Below are 22410 nucleotides of genomic sequence, written 5' to 3'. Positions count from 1 at the left end.
AGTGTGGCTGGTCACGTTCTGCATGTGGCTCTCTCAGATGTGTCGTCTGTTGGGTTGGGAGGGGGCATGGGGAGAGCACCCAGGGCCCAGCCTGACCATCTCCGGGCGCAGCTACTGTGGCCTCAGAGATCCTCCCACTCCTGATGCGGCTCTTTACTGCCCCTCCCCCTCCCCGCTTCTCTCTCTCTAAGCAGGAGCCTGGGGAGAGAACTGCAGGAAAATGATGGAGCCACGGGTGTTCCTCAGTCATGTCTGAGGCCATCTGAGCTGGGTTCACTCTCACTTGCTGCTGAGAGTTCCACCAGAGCAGAGTATTTGCAAGGAAGTCACAGCTGGTGAGAGGCCAACCAAGGAGTCAAAGACACGGCTGCCTGACTCCAGAGTCTAAGGACCCGAGTAGGCCTTGGGGGCAGCTTTCCGTTGACAATAACAGGTGCTGTTTATGGAATATCAGTTATGGATTATACTTTTGCAGCCCGGATGCTCTTGTCTTTCCTGGCTCCGCGTCTGATGCCCCCTGCATGGGGAGGGCCTGGGACAAGCCTGAGGCTCCCTTCCTGAGCTCACAGGGCCGGGTACCCAGCTCTCCAGCCCACACTCAGTGCCTTGGAGGCCAGGGGAGCCTGTCCTGGGGAGCGAAGGCTCTGGAGGTCAGGCCTGCGTGGCTGGGCAGCTGGAGGAGGCTGTTCCAGCCCAGGAAGCAGCCTGCCGTGCGGGGCCCCACTGGACAGGCTGGGGGCACTGGGCTGGAGAGGAGGCCAGGGCCCTGTCAGCAGCTCCAGATGCCCCCAGGTGGGATGGCTGGGGGTGCTGTGGGTGGTGGAAAGAGCACTGGCCTGGGAGTCCAGCTCTATCCCTGCCAGGTGCACCCCTGCAGCCTTGTTGAGCCCCCTTCTCCCTTGCTCTGCTGGGGCCTGGTTGCCCTTCTGAACAATGGGAGTTGCCATAGCAATGCTTTAAAGAAGGAAGTGTGTCCTTTTAGAGCCCTTCTTTATTTCTTTTTTTAATATAAATATATGTTTATTTATTTATTTATTGGCTGCATTGGGTCTTTGCTGCTGCATATGGGCTTTCTCTAGTTGTGGTGAGTGGGGGCTACTCTTCCTTGTGGTGCGTGGGCTTCTCATTGTAGTGGCTTCTCTTGTTGCAGAGCCCGGGCTCTAGGTGCATGGGCTTTAGCAGTTGTGGCTTGTGAACTCTAGAGTGGAGGCTCCGTAGTTGTGGCGCACAGGCTTAGTTGCTCCACAGCATGTGGGCTCTTCCCGGACCAGTGATTGAACCCCTTTCCTCTGCACTGGCAGGCGGGTTCTTAGCCACTGGAAGAATGGATTCTTAACCAAGGGAAGTCCCCCTTCTGTAGGTCTTAGAGAAGACTTTAGAGAACCAGGGACTCAAAGTGATAAGTGCATGTTGTATTTTCCAGGCAATTAAAATCTCCACTATTTGAGGAACTCCTGAAGCAGGCACTTGGAGCTCTTCCTGCCATGACTGTGGTTTTGGGGCCGGGGGCAGGGCCAGCATCGTGAGTGTGTCACCAGTGCAGTCACACAGGCCACCGTGCTCAGGAGGGCTGGGTACTTGGTAATGACTTGTTCTTTTTATTTAATTAATTAATTTATTTATTTTATGTATTGGCCGCGTTCAGTCTTCGTTGCTGTGCGCGAGCTTTCCGTAGTTACGGAGAGCGGCTGCTACTCTTCGTCTCGGTGTGTGGGCTGCTCATTTCGGTGCGTTCTCTTGTTGCAGAGCTGTGGCTCGAGGCACATGGGCTTCAGTAGTTGTGGCTCATGGGCTTAGTTGCTCCACAGCATGTGGGATCTTCCCAGACCAGGGCTCAAACCCACATGCCCTGCATTAGCAGGCGCCACCAGGGAAGCCTGCTAATGACTTATTCTGTTTTTTTTTTTAATTTAATTTTTTTATTTTTTACAATAAACTGCATATATTTAGAGTGTACAATTTGGTATCCCAATCTCCCAATTCATTCCCCTGCCAACCGTCCCCGCTTTCCCCACTTGGTGTCCATATATTTGCTCTCTACATCTGTGCCTCTTTTTCTGCCTTGCAAACCGGTTGATTTGTACCACTTTTCTATAGTCCACATATATGTGTTAATATACAATATTTGTTTTTCTCTTTCTCACTCACTTCACTCTGTATGACAGTCTCTAGGGACTTATTCTTAAGGTCTTGAAATTTTATACAGTTTTTGAACAAGGGGCCCTGCAATTTCAATTGGCTAACTATGTAGCCGATTCTTGCCAGTGGTGACTCCACACTTGCCACAACACGTGAAGAAAGTCCCAGAAGCCATTCTGAGAGAACTTAGTTCCCTGGGTACTTGCCCAGAAAACCCCTGAGTCCTTGCCCTCAGCCTTCAGCAGTCAGAGGGCAGGGGAGAGCCCAGGGAGGGAAGGAAGAGCGTGGGAACACAAGACAGAAGGGGGCCCCAGAAAAGCCCTTCGATGGCCAGAGTGCTTTGGAGCTGATGCCCAGCTTTTGAACTGAGTCTCCAGAATCAATGGGCTACAGGAGAGATGCAGGGCTGGTCAGGGTGGTGGTTGCTGGGGTGAGACGGAGGGAACGAGGGAGCTAGTCTAAGAGAGAGGGAGACCCCAAACGGGCCACAAGAAACTCACGCAGGAGCCAGAGCTCTGGGTGCTGCCATCAGCCCTGACTTGGCCAAGACCTCCCTCCCAAGGCTACGGTCCCACCCCACCCTTGCCCTTAGTTTCTTCCCTGGCCTAATGAGACTGGTGGGAAGCCGTGCCCTGCCCTCCTGACAAGAGTGCTATGAGATGAGGGGAGGTGGGTGCATGGGTGCCCTTTGTAGCCTGAAGGACCCCACACACAGGTTACATCCTTGGACTCAGGTCTCCAGACACCCTAGGCAACTGGCCATGGGAAACTGTGACGGGGGCAGGACACAAGGGGCCCCAGGCTCCCCTCACAGTGTTTTCACCATGACCATCCCAGGGATTAGTGTTAGGGTTGTTGCTATGGTGACAGGATGGGCCCCAGTGTCCTCAGTCCGTGCTGTTGCCACTGGCAAGCAACTTGGAAGAAAACTCCTTCAATGGGTTTGCCCAAGGGCACACAGGTGACCCTCATGTCAGGAACTCCCAGCAGAATGGAGAGAGTCCCCTGCTCCAGGGACAGCAGGGGGGTTCTGCTTATGTCCTCTTCATAGCTTGGGTTTCACACCAACATAGCATGGCTCCCACCAGCCCCAGCTCTCCTCCTCTTGGCTCCTGCCACCCATCAGCCCTCCCCATCTCCACCACATCCAACCTGCAGTCCCAGCTGCCCTCTGTTGGGTTAATCAAGAGGGTAGTTTCAGATAGGAAAAAAATACTAGGGTGAGGCAAAAAATATCCACGCTCTGGTCATATTAAATCTTCTCTAATAAATAATTGTATAGCCACAATGTGGGTAATTTTTGAGTCACCCTCGTACCTAAGGAAGCAGGTTTTTGCTGGAGACATGATCAGTGGTTCTCAGCTTGTAATTAGTGGGCAGAAAGTTGCTTTTAAGATCTACTAAATTCTTTTTCAGGACCTCCCTGGTGGTGCAGTGGTTAAGAATCCGCCTGCCAAGGCAGGGGCATGGGTTTGATCCCTGGTCTGGGAAGATCCCGCATGCCGCAGAGTACCTAAGCCTGAGTGCAACAACTACTGAGCCTGTGCACTGCAACTACTGAAGCCTCTGTGCCCTCCAGGGCCCATCTGCCACAAGTACTGACACTGTGTGCTGCAATTACTGAAGCATGCACCCCTAGAGCCCGTGTTCCACAGCAAGAGAGGCCATTGTAGTGAGAAGTCCACCCACCACAAACAAGAGTAGCCCCTGTTCGCCACAGCTAGAGAAAGTCCACGCAGAGCAGTCAAAAAAAAAAAAAAAAAAAACAAATAAATAAAAATTTAAAAATCTACTACATTCTTTTTGGAAATAAGAAATGTAGATGCCACCCGAATCTACTGAGTCGGACCTGGGCTCCGTGAGAGTGGCAGAGCTGGGGAGATGGAATGTGTGGAAGTTGTGTTCTGATCTCCAGTCTGTCCCTCTGCTCGGGAGTTGGTCCCTGCTCTCGTCACATTACAAAGGGCATAGCAGCTGGCAGGGCCTGGCTGGAGCGTCTGGAGGGGCACTTCCTACTTTCCTAGGGCAGCCATGACCAGATGCACTGACCTTCACTAAGAGGAGCCAGGCCTGGGGAGGGCCCGCAGAGGCACCCAGGAAAGGGGAAGGTGTGTGTGGGCCTCTGTGAGGTGTCCTGTCTCACTCCAGCCTCCTGGAAGTTGGGCTCCAGATAGGCTTGACGTACCTCGTGCTTGCGGCACATGGTCTCTTGGAGGCTGACCCTGAGATGCCGGGGTTTGCAGGTCTTTGTCCTGGTAGCAGAATGAGGGAGGGTGTTCCTTCTCAGATGTACCTGAGGCCCCTCTGGAGAGAGAAAACCCTCTGTCCCCTGTGGGGACAGGCCTGGCCTGGGCCCCCTGCTGCCCTCTCTACACCCATGTCCCAGTAACTACCCACTCACAGGAGAGGTGCCCATGCCCACAAGTCTGCTCCTGGGCTGGGGCTGGCCCTGAGCCTGGTCCTCTCCTGCAAAGCTCAGGCATCCTCCCACTCAGCCTCCACCCGGGCCCGGCTCCCCTTGTCACACAGCCCAGATCCTGGTGAGAGGAGCTGGTTAGATGTTTGCTCGAGGTGAGGTGGGGCTGCCCTCCTGCTAGCTCCTTCCTTCTCCAAGCCCCGTGCCTGGGAAATCCCAGCCTGGCCCAGGGGTTTCCAGGAGGACTTAACCTTGCTTCACAGGAGGTGGTACGTGGGAAGGAGGACGCTGACCCTGAGCAGAGGGTCCTGCCCCTCACCCCTGACCCAAATCCTCACCCTCCCAGCAGCTGTGGCTGCCTTCCCTGCTCACTGCAGAGGGCAGGAGGGAGGGCCGAATTCCCCGCCTCCCGTGTCCCTGTAGGATGGAGAGTGAGGTGGGTGAGTTGGGGGCACTGGGTCCAACAGCAGGTCTGGCATTGTTTGGGGGCCTTGTGTGATGATATTGCCGGTGGGTCTCATTTCACTCATCAGCGGGTCAGCTCCGAGAGCGGGCGGCTGTCCCCACAGCTGGGGACACAGCAGCCTAGGGTCCAGTTCTCTTTTCCATGAAGTATCTGCACAGGAAAGGTGGCTGGGAGGAGCAAAGGAGGGGGCAGTGCAGGATCAGGGCGCACACCTGAGTTTGTTGGGGTGAAGGGTGTGTGAGGATGTCTCAGGGACCAGATGTGGAGCCAGGGGCAACCTGCCTGGGACAAGGGCTTTGATGTCTTTTCTGAGAAGAGCTCCACTCTGACACACTGTGAGGACTAAACCAGGAAAGCCAGACATTGGTGGCCTGGTGGGCAGACCCCCCCATTACAGGAGTCTGAGGACATGCAGGGGACTCTACACAGGATCCAGGGAGGGTGGGGAAGGGGACTTCGGTCTGAAGAGTGAGCAAATGCAAGGCCCAGAGGCAGGAATGCACAGGGAGGGTTTCATAATACCCAGTAACCATCTGTGTTGCTAATTATTTTCAATTGTAATCACCTCCTTTTCCTCCTCTCACTTGGAGAAAGGATACAGCTTGACCAAGAGGCCACTGGGGCAATATCTGGACTATGAAAGCAGGTTGCACAGAAGGCCACCTCTCCTTCCTTCTCCAAGGCTGAGTATGTAACCAGCAGCATCCAGCCCCACTGTCACCTTCTGAAGGTCTCTGGCCAAGTCCCCAAGGGTCCCGTAAGCCAACCGAGTCCAAGAAATATCACAGGCCTCACAGCCATGTGGTCATTTCACAGGAGAGGTGGGGTAGAATTTGCTGCATGGCTTCTGGAGACCCTTATCATTTGGGCCCATCATCTCTCCCAGCTGTGCTCTCCCGCCCCGCAACCCCACCCTCCCAGCCTGGTGTCTCAAGCAGAGCACTGGACAGGGACATATTGTGGTCAAATCAGCAGGGATGTCCTGAGGCTGTGGGAGCCAAGATGAGGATGTGATGAGTCTGCCTGGAGGTCAGGGAAGTCCTCCCAAGGTGGAAGGGCAGGGCAGGCAGAGGGATCAGGTGCAGAGATGGGAGAAGAGCAGGAGGCTGAGATGAGTCTTAGTGTTGGAGGTGACAGGGCAGCCTGACACCTGAGGCCTGTGGGGCTGGGGGAGAGCAAAACTCAGAACAACAGTCCAAGCCACGATGCCAGAAAGGGATGTGTGGGCTCCTGAAGGCAGGGGGTGATATGTCCAAATGAGCAGATGTTTGGAGCCCCTAGAAAATGGTGTGGATTGTGGATAGTGGTCTGAGGAGAGCCTGGAACTAGAGAAGGTAGAGTCTGGGGGTTGTGGCTTCGCTTGAGAGCAGAGAAGACATTGGTGGGAGCTGGGTAGGGCTGGTGGGAGGTCAGAGGGAGTGTCCTCAGGAGGAAGAAGCAGCAGGTGGGGCTCCCAGGCTTTCAGCACAGGGCTCCTGTGGTGCCACCCAACAGAAAGCAGCCAACAGCCCTGTGCGGACAACCAGGGGTACTCATGGGTGTTGAACTCAGAGACACAGACCAGGGATGTGTGTCCGTGATAACTGGCATCTTGGGAAGGGAAGTCCCCAGGAATGTGTGAGGACTGGGAGGAGAAGCAGCCCTGATGCACCTGTGCCAGCCCTGCCTGTTAAGAGGTGGGTCCTTGGAGGAGACTCAGCGGCAGCCACCAGAGAGGCACGAGGGGACCCAGGAGAGTGGCATCAAGGGAGATGGGCAGAGGGCAGTTTCAGGAGGAGAGAGTGTTTCCTAGCACCTGTGAAGATAAAGAGACGGCGTGGGTGTAGCCTTTGGATCCAGTGAGGGCTGGCCAGCCTGCAGCTGTCCTGAGTGTGAGACAGAGCAGTAAGTGTGGTCACTGGGGTCGATAACCTTCCACAGGGTTGGTTGGCAGAGGCAAGGGCAGCTGGACACCTCTGCTGGGGTCTGGGGACATGACTTCTTCAGTTTGAGAGTGGCAGAGGACAAGACTAGGAGAGGGGGCAGGTGGGGCTGAAGCTCTGAGTAGCTGAGGTTTGGGGCAAGAGAACAGGATACTGTGGCCTTGATGGCTGCCTGGGTACTGGGTGGGTGGGTAAGTCTCTAGAAGGGGTGGGTACTGGCATCCCCTCATCAAATGTTAACTGAGTGCCTACTGCGTGCCAGGCAGTGCCTGGAGCTGGAGGTGGAGGGGTGAATACACTGCTTTCCCCTGAATCCTGAGGAGGCTGTGGTGTGGAGGCAGAGGGGACGTAAGGCAGTGCCCGGTCCCTCACAATCATGGACGACTCAACCCTCTTGAGCAACCCTGCCTATGACACTCCCGGTGGGGCCCAGGAGAGGCCAAGACATTGCCAGGGAGATGGAGAAAGCATTTCTTCACCTTGCACAGGAGGCATCCCTCTCTCACGGGCCAGCAATCCCGTGAGGCAACAGCAGGGGCTGAGGCAAGTCCAGCTCACAGCCTGGGAGGCAGCCAGGGATGGGGCAGGTCAGGAAGCTGCCCGGCTGGGCCATTGCATCAGGCCCAGGAGGCGCATAAAGGAGGCTCCTGCAAGCTGGGAGGAGGCCGACTTGGGGACCATGGAGACCCAGAGGGCCAGCCTTGCCCAGGGGCGGTGGTCACTGTGGCTACTGCTGCTGGGACTAGTGGTGCCCTCGGCCAGCGCCCAGACCCTCAGCTACAGGGAGGCCGTGCTTCGTGCTGTGGATCGTCTCAATGAGCGGTCCCCAGAAGCTAATCTCTACCGCCTCCTGGAGCTGGACCTGCCTCCCAATGTAGTGAGTCAAAGAGGTGGATGGGGCGGGGGCTACTGCCACCATCCTTGCCACACTGTCACCCCCTTTGCTCAGGCTGTACCTCCTGTCAGGAAGGCACTTCTCCCTCCCAGTGGGCTCCCACCTCTTCCAGGAAACCTTCCCAGAGCTGGTCCCCTCCCAGCATGAGGCTTCCTGCCTTAGCATCTCCACTGTGGGAACAGGCGCCCTGCACACCCTGTTCAGGCTTTAGGACGTCCTGGGAGCTCCAGGGATAGAGAGGGGACACTGGCTCTGCCGTGTGACATCCCTGCTACAGTCCCCTCTGCATCTCATTGTCTCTCTACCAGGGAGGGCTCTGCTCAGCGTGGAGGTTCCAGTGACAAGATGTTTCCCTGCAGGCGGCCCCTGACTTTCCTCAGCCCCTCCGAGGGGAAGGTGTTCCCATCAGAGCTGGTCTGAGGTCCGCTCCTGCTCTCTGTGTGCCCTTGAGGCTAGGAGTGTGGCCTGTCCCCTTCCCCTGGGCACCCAGCACCCAGCCTAGGGCCAGGCACACAGGAGGGCCTGGAGAGGCTGCAGTCTAGGCGGGGGCAGGGAGACAGATCAGAGAAAGAAACATGAGCCCGAGCCCAATCTCCCCACTTTGATCCTTGAACAGGACGAGGACCCGGACACCCCGAAACCTGTGAGCTTCACGGTGAAGGAGACCGTGTGTCCTAGGACGACCCAGCTGCCCCTGGAGCAGTGTGACTTCAAGGAGAAAGGGGTGAGGCTGGGGGCTTGCAGGGAGCTGAATGGGGGCTTCGGGGAAGATTTCCACCCCCTGGGGTAAGGCTGGACGATTATGGCCTGGGAATTCCAATTTGACCTCAAGTTTCCCCTTGCAGCTGGTGAAGCAGTGTGTGGGGACAGTCACCCTGGATCAGGTTAAGGGCCAAATGAACATCACCTGTGATGAGGTGAGTGACCCCTTCTGGGCTGCAGGGGTCGCTGGGGGGTGGGGGGTTGTGGAACATCCTTAGGGCAAACTACCCGCTGCCCCACCCAGAGCAGAAAGGCCCTCCTGCCCGGCCCCTCTCTCACCAGGCCTCTAGGACTGGCTCTGCCATCCCTTAGAGCAGTGGTTCTCTACGTGGGGTCCCCACCAGGGAACTTGACAGAAAGGCAGATTCTCAGGCCCCTCCTGATTCAGCCTCTGGGGTGGGGCCCAGCCATTTGTATTGTCACAGGGCCTCCAGGGGTCCTGACTGTACTGAATTCTGAGAGGCACTGAATAGAGTAATGACCTTTCAGCCCCTGCTCCTGTCCAGCTCTGCTGGGATGGGCTTGCCTTCTGTGGGCCCCAGTTTCCCCACCTGTCTGTGGGTGCAGGGATTTAACCACATGCTCTGAAGATCACAGCCAGAAAGTGAACTTAAGTTGCCCAGTTAGTGGGAATATCCAAGTGGGGAGGATTCTGGTCTTACCGTGGGTCCATTCCCCACAAGTAACCTGGTGTGTCTTGGTTCACAGCTGCAGAGTGTTGGGTTCTTTAGTCGGCTGCGTAACAGGTTGAGAAGAACTTGGCGGAGATTTGGCCCGTTCCTTGGCCCACTACTTGGCCGTTTTGGGTAAATTTTGAGCCCATGGAGGAATCCTATGGATGTCCACCTTGGCTTAGGCTTCTGGACTCTGAGAAATAAAATCTTGTGAAAGCAAATTCCTCCATTCTTTAATTTCACTTGTCTCGTCTCCTCCGTTACTGGAACCAAATCCTTAACTCTGGGAGGACTTCTATATGTGGGTATGTTTGTGTGTGTGTATGTGTATATGTATGTGTGTCTACCTGTCTGTGAGAGTGTGTGTTTTTCTCTGTCTGTATGTGATTGCACATGCAAAATACAGAAATGGTTATTCTCTCCAGGAGGACAGGGTGTGAGGCAGCAGGGCCAAGAGATCCAGGACAGTGTCTCCATTCTCAGGTCTCTCTCATGCCATGAACATGCCTTTATGAACACTGACAGCAAAAAAAATTGAATATTTTTCATCTCAGACCTTGAGAAGGGAGATGTAGTTGGCCCCTGGCTGGAAGGTCTGTAGGCTTTGTCAGTGCCTTCTAAAGTGATTGGTGAGACTGTCTGCTCTTTGACCATTAGACCTCTTACCCCTGTGAGAAGGTAACAGAGTCTTTTATGAATGGCATTGAGCCTCAGGCCATGGCACCCTTGGCTTGTCAAAGTCCCTTGAAAGTAAAACTCTGGATGGTGAATTCCATTGGGCAGTGATGTCCACAGTGTTATGGGCATGAAAAGGAAGGGACTTGAGCTTAGTATGGGGGAAATGAGTGTGTTCCAGCATGGGAGAGTGAGGAGTGACACTAAGCTCAGTGCTCTAGGCAGGCATGCAAGTGTGGGGTCAGGGTGGGAGTGGAGAGATGGACAGACCCAGGCACTAAAGTGCACTAGGGAGCAAGTGATGGTTTTAACATGGATGAGCAGATCCGTGTCCATCTTAGCCATCATCCTGGCTTCAGTGTGTGTGTGTGTGTGTGTGTGTGTGTGTGTTCACAAGGGGTTAAACATGAGGGGCCCAGCAAGGAAGTGTCCCCCCAGGCAGTGGTCAAGGGAAGAGGAAGGGAGAAAGAATGAAGGGAGGGTTGCCCCAGAGGTTGGCAGAGTGCGGGGCTGACTGGGAAGGAGTCATTGCAGAGAGGATGAGGCAGGTTGATTCCCTGATAGGCTGGCTAATGCGGGGGGTGGGTTCTGGGAGCATGATTATGGGCTGGTCAGCGTCCTGGTGTATGTATGAGATGAGTGTGGTGGGAGGTGACAGTTCTGTTTTGTCTACGTTGGTTCTGAAATGCCAGGGAGAGGTTGGTCCCTTGGTGGGGCACTAGGCAGTAAGTGCTTTTAACTGCTGTGCCCAGATTCCCCTCACTGGATGGATGCCCCTGTCCCCCAGCTGGTTTTTATTTATTTATTTATTTATTTATTTATTTATTGGCTGTGTTGGGTCTTTGTTGCTGCATGCGGGCTCCCTCTAGTTGCAGGGAGCAGGGGCTACTCTTCATTGCAGTGTGCGGGCTTCTCATTGCTGTGGCTTCTCTTGTTGCGGAGCTTGGGATCTAGGTGCGCAGGCTTCAGTAGTTGTGGCACATGGGGTCAATAGTTGTGGCTCACAGGCTTTAAAGCACAGGCTCAATAATTGTGGGGCATAGGCTTAGTTGCTCTGTGGCATGTGGGATCTTCCTGGACAAGGGATCAAACCCGTGTCTCCTGCATTGGCAGGCCAACTCTTAACCACTGTGCCACCAGGGAAGCCCCTCCAGCTGTTTGAAATGTGCAGTACGGATGCTAATGGCTCACAGGTGCCCCCTTCACAGCTGCCTTCACAGCCTCCCCAGGAGATGCCTGGCCGGTTGTGTCCCCTCTGCCCTCAGCCTGTGGATGGTGACTGACTGTGAGGGGACATCAAAGTCCAGCCCCCATCTTAGTCAATCCTGATGCAGGGGTGCAATTCCGGTTCCAGGGCTTTTGTGGGTGAGGTTGGAGTTCGTCTCAGGGTAGAGCACATCCCTGCTCAGCCCCTCCCTCTGCCCTATCCTGCTTCCCTCCCCGTCCTTCCTCCTGCCAACACCCCTCAGTAAATCAGATACCTCTCAATTCCCAGCTGAGGCTCTGCTTCTAGAGAACATGGCCTATGATGGCAGTGGAGATGTGCAGAGTCTGTGCACTCATCCCTGATGGGTCAGGTGGGGAGCCTGATGTGGAGACAGGAGAGAAGAGCCCGAGGTGTCCAGGGTGGTGGTGCAGGAGGGGAGCGGGGTGGGGGCGGTGCTGTCAACCAAGGGGCACTGAGGATTTTACAAAGTGGTCAGAGTAGAACGGGAGCCCAAGAGGCCTAGGGCGTTGAAATATTGTATGTACGTATGAAATGTGCACTAATGATAAGTGTACATTTGTGGAGTTTTTGGTATATGTACACATTTGTGCAATGCACCTAGAAATCTTATCCTCCTTCCAGTCGCTACCCCCTCCCCACAACCATGACCCTGACTTTGAAACCCTTAGGTTAGTGTTGCCAGAATTTGGAATTCATAGAAAATTGAACTTTAACATGTATACTCTATTGTGCACAATTTTTTCATGCAAACATGTTTGTGAGAATCCACATGTTTTTGGATATAATTACAGTTGGGCAACTTTTTATTTCTTGGTTAGCATTCCACTGTATGAATACGCCAGAACACATTCACTTTCAGTATTGATGGATAATTGTGGAGTTTACACAGAATTCTTTTTAAATGGCTGCACTCTAGGACATAGAAAGGACATAGCGTTCCCACCAACACGTCTGGAGGTTTCCAGTCCCCAAGCAGGCAAAAAGAAGATGCGGGACGCATCTTGGTGGCTTTGTCCTCATGCACGTGAGTGAGCGTCCGTGAGGGAGGCTCCCGAAAAGTGGGACTTCTTGGGGGATATTGAGGACGGCCTGTGCTGTGCCAGGCTTCTCCAAGAGAGCATGTGCAGGGGGTGGGTATGGAGTGGACGGCTGCTGTCCCCTCTACCCCCAGGAGTCAGCAAAGGCTCTACGGAGGCTGAGTCTCTGACCCTCACCTTGAAGTTTGGAGGGGAGGAGTTTCTCCATGGAGGGGAGGAGGGCCTCCCATGCGGGTGTAAGAAATCTTCCATTTTACAGACAGAGAGAGGAGGGGCAGCTGTGAGAGTCAGCTTTAAGTTCATGTAGGTGGTCAGCGGGTAGGACAGGAGGCGGAGCGGGAAGCCACGGCGCTGAGCCCTGGCCCTGCTCCTTCTCTTAACCACTTTGCTCTGTTTGCCTGGAAGTCCTGGGCCCTGGGGCTGGGATGAGGACGTGTCTAAACACAGGTGAGGCTGTGCTTTGTCCAGTTGGGGGTTTTAAGTGCAGAGGTGATAGGAAAGGATGTCTGGCTCAACCAGACTGGGAGGGAAATACAGGGACACTGGGAGGGGTGGGAGCCCCAGGTTGGGCACGCGGTGGTGACAACTCTCTTCCGCAGCCTCTGCAGGAGCCTCTGTCCTCATCTGTTGGCTGGTGTGTCATCTGTTGGGTTGGGAGGGGGCGTGGGGAGCGTGCCCAGGGCCCAGCCTGACCATCTCCGGGTGCAGCTACTGTGGCCTCAGAGATCCTCCCACTCCTGATGCGGCTCTTTACTGCCCCTCCCCCTCCCCTGCTTCTCTCTCTCTAAGCAGGAGCCTGGGGAGAGAACTGCAGGAAAATGATGGAGCCACAGGTGTTCCTCAGTCGTGTCTGAGGCCATCTGAGCTGGGTTCACTCTCACTTGCTGCTGAGAGTTCCACCAGAGCAGAGTATTTGCAAGGAAGTCACAGCTGGTGAGAGGCCAACCAAGGAGTCAAAGACATATCTGCCTGACTCCAGAGTCTAAGGACCTGAGTAGCTCTGGGGGCAGACTTCTGTTGACAATAACAGCTGTTCTTTATGGAGCATTCGTTATAGCACAGTTGCTCCCAAGTTCTTTTCCAGGGTTGACTCCTTTATCAGACCTTGGCCTTGAACAACCGCCTGTCCCCATGGAAGGAGGGGGAAGGGGACCTCAGTCCTGAGGTTTAGGAAATGCAATGGTGCAGAGGCAGGAAAGCACAGGGCACCAGGCACCCAGTCACCATGTGTATTGCCAATTATTTTCTACTGTAATCACCTCCTTTTCCTCCTTTGACTTGGGGAAAGAACACAGCTTGACCAAGAGGCCACTGGGGCAATACCTATTCGTGAAAGCAGGTTGCACAGAAGCCCACCTCTCCTTCCTTCTCCAAGGCTGAGTGTGCTACCAGCGCCATCCATCCAAGCTGCCACCTTCTGAGGTGCCCTGGCCAAGGCCCCAAGAGTTCCACAGGCCAACTGTGTCCAAGAGCTACCCCAGGCCTCACAACTACACGGTCATTCCTCCAACAACTGTAGAATTTCCGTCTTCGCCTGTGGCTCCTCTATTGCTTTGGCCCATTATCCTCCCAGCTGTGTTCTCACAACCTCCCACACTGGCCACCCCAGCCTGGTGTCTCAACCAGAGCACTGGACAGGGAGTCACTTGGGGTCAAATCAGAGGAGACTTCCTAAAGTCCATGAGAGCCAAGAAGAGGAAGTGCTGAGTCTGGTTGGAGGTCAGGGAAGTCTTCCCAAAGTGGAAGGGCAGGGCAGGCAGAGGGATCATGTGCAGAGATGGGAGAGAACAGGAGGCCCAAAGGGGCATGAGTGGTCGGGGTGGATGGGGCAGCCTGACACCCGAGGCCTGCGGGGTTAGGGGAGAGGAAAATTGAGAACACTATCTAGGCCATGATGCCAGATGGGGGTGTGTGAGCTCCTGAAGGTAAGGGGTGAAATGGTCAAACAGGTGCTTTGTCAGAGCCTGTGGAAAATACTGTAGAGGGAGGATAGTGGCCTGGGGAGAGCCTGGAACCAGAGAAGGTGGAGGCATTAGGTAGTGGCTCTACTTGAGAGGAGAGAAGACGGTGGAAGGAGCTGGGCAGGGATGGTGGGAGGTCAGAGGGAGTGTGCTTAGGAGGAAGAAGGAACAGGTGGGGCTCCCAGGCTTTCAGCGCAGGGCTCCTGCAGCAGCACCCAGCCAACAGCAGCCAACAGCCCAGTGCGGACAACCAGGGGAACTCATGGGTGTTGAACTCAGAGACACAGACCAGTGATGTGTGTCCATGATAACTGACATCTTGAGAAGGGAAGTCCCCAGGAATGTGTGAGGACTGGGAGGAGAAGCAGCCTGGATGCACCTGAGCCAGCCCTGCCTGTTAAGAGGTGGGTCCTTGGAGGAGATTCAGCAGCAGGTACCAGGGAGGCACGAGGGGACCCAGGAGAGTGGCAGCAGGAGAGAATCGGTCAGGGACAATTTCAGGAGGACAGAGAGGTCCCCAGAGTCTGAATAGATGAAGACAGGGCTTGAGTGTGAATTTGGATCCAATGAGGACTAGCAGCCTGTAGTGGCCTGAGTGTGAGAGAGGGCACTGAATAGTGGTCACAGTGCCAGGGACCCTTCCTAGGATGGTTGAGAAGAGGCCGGGGAATAGGCTATGTCTGGTGAGGACCTGTGGAGGAAAACTTTTTAACTGAGAAAACAGTGGAGATGACCTTGTGAGCGGGGATGGGGACAGATGGAGCCAAGCCCCTGACAGGCTGAGGACTGGGCCCAGAAATAGGGTGTTGTGGGTTTGAAGTCTGCCTAGAGACAGGCTGGGTGGGTAAGGCTAGAAGGGGTGGATACTGTCAACCATTCACCAAATGTTAACTGAGTGCCTACTGCATACCAGGCAGTGCCTGGAGCTGGAGGTGGAGGGGTGAATACACTGCTTTCCCCTGAATCCTGAGGGGGCTGTGGTGTGGAGGCAGAGGGGATGTAAGGCAGTGCCTGGTCCCTCACAATCATGGACGACTCAACCCTCTTGAACAATCTTGCCTGTGACACTTCCCATGGGGTTTCGGAGAAGCCAAATATTTGTCAGGGAGATGGAGAAAGCATTTCTTCACCTTGCACAGAGGCTTCCCTCTCTCACGGGCCAGCAATCCCTTGAGGCAACAGCAGGGGCTGAGGCAAGTCCAGCTCACAGCCTGGGAGGCAGCCAGGGATGGGGCAGGTCAGGAAGCTGCCCGGCTGGGCCATTGCATCAGGCCCAGGAGGCGCATAAAGGAGGCTCCTGCAAGCCGGGAGGAGGCCGACTTGGGGACCATGGAGACCCAGAGGGCCAGCCTTGCCCAGGGGCGGTGGTCACTGTGGCTACTGCTGCTGGGACTAGTGGTGCCCTCGGCCAGCGCCCAGACCCTCAGCTACAGGGAGGCCGTGCTTCGTGCTGTGGATCTTCTCAATGAGCGGTCCCCAGAAGCTAATCTCTACCGCCTCCTGGAGCTGGACCTGCCTCCCAATGCCGTAAGTCCGGAAGGGGTTGCCAGGTTGGCCACACTGTCACTCCCTTTGCTCAGGCTGTACCTCCTGTCAGGAAGGCACTTCTCCCTCTCAGTCGTCTCCCACCTCTTCTAGGAAACATTGCTGGAGCTGGTCCCCTCCCAGCATGAGGCTTCCTGCCTTAGCATTTCTACTGTGGGAACAGGTGTCCTGCACACCCTGTTCAGGCTGAAAGGCCTTCTAGGAGCTCCAGGAGTAGGGGGGTCCCTGGCTCTGCCGGGTGACGTCCCTGCTTTGAGTCCCCTCTGCTCCTTCTTGTTTCCCTACCAGGGAGGGCTCTGCTCAGCCTCGAGGTTCCAGTGACAAGATCTTTCCCTACAGGCAGCCCCTGACTTCCCACAGCCTCTCTGAGGGGAAGGTGTCTCCACCAGAGCTGGTCTGAGGTGTGCACCTGCCCTCTGTGTGATCATGAGGCCAGGAGTGGGCTCTGTCCCCTTCTCCTGAGCACCCAGCCCCAAGCAAAGGGCCAGGCACCCAAGAGGGGCTGGAGAGGCTGCTGTCGAGGTGGGGGGCAGGGAGACAGATCAGAGAAGGAAGGGTGAGCCCAAGCCCAGTCTCCCCACTTTGATCCTTGACCAGGACGAGGACCCGGAGACCCCGAAGCCTGCGAGCTTCATGGTGAAGGAGACCGTGTGCCCCAAGACGACCCAGCTGCCCCTGGAGCAGTGTGACTTCAAGGAGAAAGGGGTGAGGCTGGGGGCTGAGGGCTCCCGGGGAGCTGAACAGGGTGCTGCGGGGAAGATTTTCGCCCCCTGGGCTGATGCTGGGAGGAGATGGACCTGGGGTTCCAGTCTGACTTTGAGCTTCCCCTTCCAGCTGGTGAAGCAGTGTGTGGGGACAATCACCCTGGACCGGTCCAAGCAACAATTTGACATAAACTGTAATGAGGTGAGTGGCCTCTTCTGGGCTGCAGGAGTCACTAGAGGGGTGGGTTGCGGAACATCCTTAGGGCAAACTACCCGCTGCCCCACCCAGAGCAGAAAGGCCCTCCTGCCCTGGCCCCTCCCTCACCTGAGCCCCAGGCCTCCAGGACTGGCTCTGCCATCCCTTAGAGCAGTGGTTCTCTACATGGGGTCCCCACCAGGGAACTTGACAGAAAGGCAGAATCTCAGGCTCCTCTCTGACCTCCTGACTCAGCCTCTGGGGTGGGGCCCAGCCATTTGTATTGTCACAAGGCCTCCAGGGGGTCCTGACTGTGCTGAATTCTGAGAGGCACCGACTAGAGTAATGACCTTTCAGCCCCTGCTCCCCTCCAGCTTTGCTGGGTCGGGCTTGTGACCTGGGACGCCCCTTGCCATCTGTGAGGCCTCCGTTTGCTTATCTGTCTGTAGGGTCAGGGATTCAACTTTGTGCTCTAGATGTCACAGCTGGAGGGCAAAGTGGGGCCCCAAGTGTCCTGGTGTGGCCCTGGAAAGGGGTGTCCAGTGGGGAGCACACGGGTCTTACCCCTGGGCCCATTCCCTGCAAGTAACCTGGTTCTTCCTGGTTCACAGCTGCAGAAGACTGGAGTTCTTGAATGGCTGAGAGACAAGGTCCGAGCAGGTTGGGAGAGTCTTCGCGGGATTTTTTCCGGTTAATCGGCAGTTTGGGGTAAATTGTGAGCCCATGGAAGAATCCTACGGGTATTCACCTTGGCTCAGACTTCTGGACTCTTAAAAATAAAATCTTCTGAAAGCAAACTCCTCCGTTCTTTAATTTCGCTTGTCTGGTCTCCTCCCACTTACTGGGACCAAATCCTTAACTCTGGGAGGCCTCCTATATGTGCGTGTCTGTCTGTTTGTGTGTGCGTGTCTTTGTGTGTGTGTGTGTTTGTGTTCACGAGGGGTGACTCACCAGGGAGCCCAGCAAGGACGTGTCCTCCCAGGGCAGTGGCCAAGGGGAGAGGAGGGAAGAGAGAATGGAAGGAGGGCTGCCCCAGAAGCTGGCAGAGTGTGGGGCCAACTGGGATGAAGACACTGCAAAGAATATGAAGCAGGTTGATTCCCTGATAGGCTGGACAAGGCGGGAATGGGTTCTGAGAGCATGATTATGGGCTGGTCAGTGTCCTGGTGTACATATGAGATGAGTGTGGTGGGAGGTGACAGTACTGTTTTGTCCACCTTGGTTCTGAAATGCCAGGGAGATGCTGGTCCCTGGGCAGGGCACTGGGCAGTAAGTGCTGTTAAGTGCTGTGCCCAGATTCCCCTCATTGGATGGATGCCCCCGTCCCCCAGCTGTTTGAAATGTGCAGTACGGATGCTAATGGCTCACAGGTGCCCCCTTCACAGCTGCCCTCACAGCCTCCCCAGGAGATGCCTGGCTGGTTGTGTCCCCTGTGGGAAGACATTCTGGAACCTTTTTGAAACATTGAAAATGTTGAAGTATGTGGGCCGAGCGATGGGATTCAGAATGTCCTGCTTGAGCAGTGGAGGAGCTGAGGGTGCGGGGCGTGGAGACTAATATCACCCTGTTTGGTCCTGAGGGATGGCTGGTTAGCCAAAGACGGGTAAGATTCCTCAGAGGAGGAACAACCTAAGACAGGCACAGCCGCAGAGGGGCCAACATGGGTGGGGCACAGACCCTTAATCCTTTTGAGAGAGGTCTCCTGCCCCCAGGGCTGCTTTGCTCTCCACGCCCAGCTCAAATCAGGACCCAGGGGGCAAACAAAGATCATTGCCCCCAGTCATGTGAGGCCTTTGATTGTTTATGGGATTAACCTGGGAGTGTTAGACCCTTAGGCTATGCCGAGAACTCAATAAAAGCAACGTGGGATCAATCAGCAAGGCTCTTGATCCTAGAGGTCTTGAGTCCCCCGGTCCCATCTTTCTCTTCAGTCTGTGTCTGTGTCTTCTTCAAGTTTGCGGCACCCGTCACTCACCTCGAGTCGCCGAGTTGATCCCGGCAGTCCCCTCTGCCCTCAGCCTGTGGATGGTGACTGACTGTGAGGGGACATCAAAGTCCAGCCCCCATCTTAGTCAATCCTAATGCAGGGGTGCAATTCCGGTTCCAGGGCTTTTGTGGGTGAGGTTGGAGTTCGTCTCAGGGTAGAGCACATCCCTGCTCAGCCCCTCCCTCTGCCCTATCCTGCTTCCCTCCCCGTCCTTCCTCCTGCCAACACCCCTCAGTAAATCAGATACCTCTCAATTCCCAGCTGAGGCTCTGCTTCTAGAGAACATGGCCTATGATGGCAGTGGAGATGTGCAGAGTCTGTGCACTCATCCCTGATGGGTCAGGTGGGGAGCCTGATGTGGAGACAGGAGAGAAGAGCCCGAGGTGTCCAGGGTGGTGGTGCAGGAGGGGAGCGGGGTGGGGGCGGTGCTGTCAACCAAGGGGCACTGAGGATTTTACAAAGTGGTCAGAGTAGAACGGGAGCCCAAGAGGCCTAGGGCGTTGAAATATTGTATGTACGTATGAAATGTGCACTAATGATAAGTGTACATTTGTGGAGTTTTTGGTATATGTACACATTTGTGCAATGCACCTAGAAATCTTATCCTCCTTCCAGTCGCTACCCCCTCCCCACAACCATGACCCTGACTTTGAAACCCTTAGGTTAGTGTTGCCAGAATTTGGAATTCATAGAAAATTGAACTTTAACATGTATACTCTATTGTGCACAATTTTTTCATGCAAACATGTTTGTGAGAATCCACATGTTTTTGGATATAATTACAGTTGGGCAACTTTTTATTTCTTGGTTAGCATTCCACTGTATGAATACGCCAGAACACATTCACTTTCAGTATTGATGGATAATTGTGGAGTTTACACAGAATTCTTTTTAAATGGCTGCACTCTAGGACATAGAAAGGACATAGCGTTCCCACCAACACGTCTGGAGGTTTCCAGTCCCCAAGCAGGCAAAAAGAAGATGCGGGACGCATCTTGGTGGCTTTGTCCTCATGCACGTGAGTGAGCGTCCGTGAGGGAGGCTCCCGAAAAGTGGGACTTCTTGGGGGATATTGAGGACGGCCTGTGCTGTGCCAGGCTTCTCCAAGAGAGCATGTGCAGGGGGTGGGTATGGAGTGGACGGCTGCTGTCCCCTCTACCCCCAGGAGTCAGCAAAGGCTCTACGGAGGCTGAGTCTCTGACCCTCACCTTGAAGTTTGGAGGGGAGGAGTTTCTCCATGGAGGGGAGGAGGGCCTCCCATGCGGGTGTAAGAAATCTTCCATTTTACAGACAGAGAGAGGAGGGGCAGCTGTGAGAGTCAGCTTTAAGTTCATGTAGGTGGTCAGCGGGTAGGACAGGAGGCGGAATGGGAAGCCACGGCGCTGAGCCCTGGCCCTGCTCCTTCTCTTAACCACTTTGCTCTGTTTGCCTGGAAGTCCTGGGCCCTGGGGCTGGGATGAGGACGTGTCTAAACACAGGTGAGGCTGTGCTTTGTCCAGTTGGGGGTTTTAAGTGCAGAGGTGATAGGAAAGGATGTCTGGCTCAACCAGACTGGGAGGGAAATACAGGGACACTGGGAGGGGTGGGAGCCCCAGGTTGGGCACGCGGTGGTGACAACTCTCTTCCGCAGCCTCTGCAGGAGCCTCTGTCCTCATCTGTTGGCTGGTGTGTCGTCTGTTGGGTTGGGAGGGGGCGTGGGGAGCGTGCCCAGGGCCCAGCCTGACCATCTCCGGGTGCAGCTACTGTGGCCTCAGAGATCCTCCCACTCCTGATGCGGCTCTTTACTGCCCCTCCCCCTCCCCTGCTTCTCTCTCTCTCTAAGCAGGAGCCTGGGGAGAGAACTGCAGGAAAATGATGGAGCCACAGGTGTTCCTCAGTCGTGTCTGAGGCCACCTGAGCTGGGTTCACTCTCACTTGCTGCTGAGAGTTCCACCAGAGCAGAGTATTTGCAAGGAAGTCACAGCTGGTGAGAGGCCAACCAAGGAGTCAAAGACATATCTGCCTGACTCCAAAGTCTAAGGACCCGAGTAGCCCCTGGGGGCAGCTTTCTGCCCTGTGGATAATAACAGCTGCTCTTTACGGAACATCAGTTATAGGCCAGTTGCTCCCAAGTTCTTTTCCAGGGTTGACTCCTTTATCAGACCTTGGCCTTGAACAACCATCTTTCCCCATGGAAGGAGGGGGAAGGGGACCTCAGTCCTGAGGTTTAGGAAATGCAATGGTGCAGAGGCAGGAAAGCACAGGGCACCAGGCACCCAGTCACCATGTGCATTGCCAATTATTTTCTACTGTAATCACCTCCTTTTCCTCCTTTGACTTGGAGAAAGGATACAGCTTGACCAAGAGGCCACTGGGGCAATACCTATTCGTGAAAGCAGGTTGCACAGAAACCCACCTCTCCTTCCTTCTCCAAGGCTGAGTATGTAACCAGCAGCATCCAGCCCCACTGTCACCTTCTGAAGGTCTCTGGCCAAGTCCCCAAGGGTCCCGTAAGCCAACCGAGTCCAAGAACTATCACAGGCCTCACAGCCACATGGGCATTTCACAGGAGAGATGGGGTAGAATTTGCTGCATGGCTTCTGGAGACCTTTATCATTTGGGCCCATTATCTCTCCCACCTCTGCTCTCCCAGCAAAGCCCCCCCTCCCCCCAGCCCCCAGACCTGTGTCTCAAGCAGAGCACTGGACAGGGAGTCACTTGGGGTCAAATAAGAAGAGACTTCCTGAAGCCTGTGGGAGCCCAGAAGAGGAGGTGCTGGACTTGGTTAGAGGTCAGGGAAGGCTTCCAAAGGTAGAAGGACAGGGCAAGCAGAGGGATTAGGCACAGAGATGGGAGGCTGAGAGGGGCTGGAGTGGTTGGGGTGGAGGGGTCAGGCTGACACCTGAGGCCTGTGGGGCTGGGGGAGAGGAAAAGTGAGAACAGTAGTCTAGGCCGAGATGCCAGACAGGACTGTGTGGGCTCCTGAAGGCAGGGGGTGAAATGTGCAAGTGAGCAATTGGTCGGAGCCCCTAGAAAATGGTGTGGAGGGTGGACAGTGGTCTAAGGAGAGCCTGGAACCGGAGAAGGTGGAATCTAGAGGTTGTGGCTTCGCTTGAGAGCAGAGAAGACATTGGTGGGAGCTGGGCAGGGCTGGTGGGAGGTCAGAGGGAGTGTCCTCAGGAGGAAGAAGCAGCAGGTGGGGCTCCCAGGCTTTCAGCGCAGGGCTGCTGTGGTGCCACCCAACAGAAAGCAGCCAACAGCCCTGTGCGGACAACCAGGGGTACTCATGGGTGTTGAACTCAGAGACACAGACCAGTGATGTGTGTCCGTGATAACTGGCATCTTGGGAAGGAAAGTCCCCAGGAATGTGTGAGGACTGGGAGGAGAAGCAGCCTGGATGCACCTGTGCCAGCCCTGCCTGTTAAGAGGTGGGTCCTTGGAGGAGACTCAGCGGCAGCCACCAGGGAGGCACGAGGGGACCCAGGAGAGTGGCAGCAGGAGAGAATCGGTCAAGGGCCATTTCAGAAGGACAGAGGAGTCCCCAGAGTCCGTATAGGTGAAGACAAGGCTTGAGTGTGAATTTGGATCAGTGAGGTCTGTCCCGTCTGCAGTGGCCTGAGTGTGAGAGAGGGCACTGAACAGTGGTCACAGTGCCGTTGGCCCTTCCCATGCTTGGTTGAGGAGGGGTCGGGGGAACAGGCCATGTCTGGTGGGGACCTGTGGGAAAAGCTTTTTAACTGAGAAAAAGATGGAGATGAATCCATGGCAGGGGGCAGACGGAACCAAACCCCTGACAGGCTGAGGGCTGGGCCCAGTGGAAAGGA

The 22410-nt window shown here is 55.3% G+C and overlaps 1 protein-coding gene and 1 pseudogene across 1 annotated transcript; both read left to right on the top strand.

Moving 5' to 3' along the window:
• Positions 1-7622: 7622 nt before the first annotated feature.
• LOC130834429 (cathelicidin-6-like) lies at positions 7623-9410 on the top strand. The gene is made up of 5 exons (XM_057704598.1): positions 7623-7820; positions 8050-8052; positions 8455-8562; positions 8684-8755; positions 9309-9410. The coding sequence occupies exons 1-5, from the start codon at positions 7623-7625 to the stop codon at positions 9408-9410; spliced, it is 483 nt and encodes a 160-aa protein (XP_057560581.1).
• A 5792-nt stretch (positions 9411-15202) lies between these two features.
• On the top strand, positions 15203-17381 carry LOC130834428 (cathelicidin-4-like; annotated as a pseudogene).
• The last annotated feature ends 5029 nt before the right edge of the window (positions 17382-22410 follow it).

This window comes from Hippopotamus amphibius, chromosome 13 (assembly GCF_030028045.1).
Source record: "Hippopotamus amphibius kiboko isolate mHipAmp2 chromosome 13, mHipAmp2.hap2, whole genome shotgun sequence".
Classification (NCBI taxonomy): Eukaryota; Metazoa; Chordata; class Mammalia; order Artiodactyla; family Hippopotamidae; genus Hippopotamus; species Hippopotamus amphibius.
This window is presented reverse-complemented; position numbering and strand designations above follow the sequence as displayed.

What these genes read in the sequence shown, in the direction of transcription:
- LOC130834429 (XM_057704598.1), top strand. Translation starts at nt 7,623, where the DNA reads ATGGAGACCCAGAGGGCCAGCCTTGCCCAGGGGCGGTGGTCACTGTGG. An exon ending in GTGACTTCAAGGAGAAAGGG is followed by an intron (nt 8,563 to 8,683) that starts GTGAGGCTGGGG and finishes TTCCCCTTGCAG; the next exon opens with CTGGTGAAGCAGTGTGTGGG. An exon ending in TGAACATCACCTGTGATGAG is followed by an intron (nt 8,756 to 9,308) that starts GTGAGTGACCCC and finishes CTTGGTTCACAG; the next exon opens with CTGCAGAGTGTTGGGTTCTT.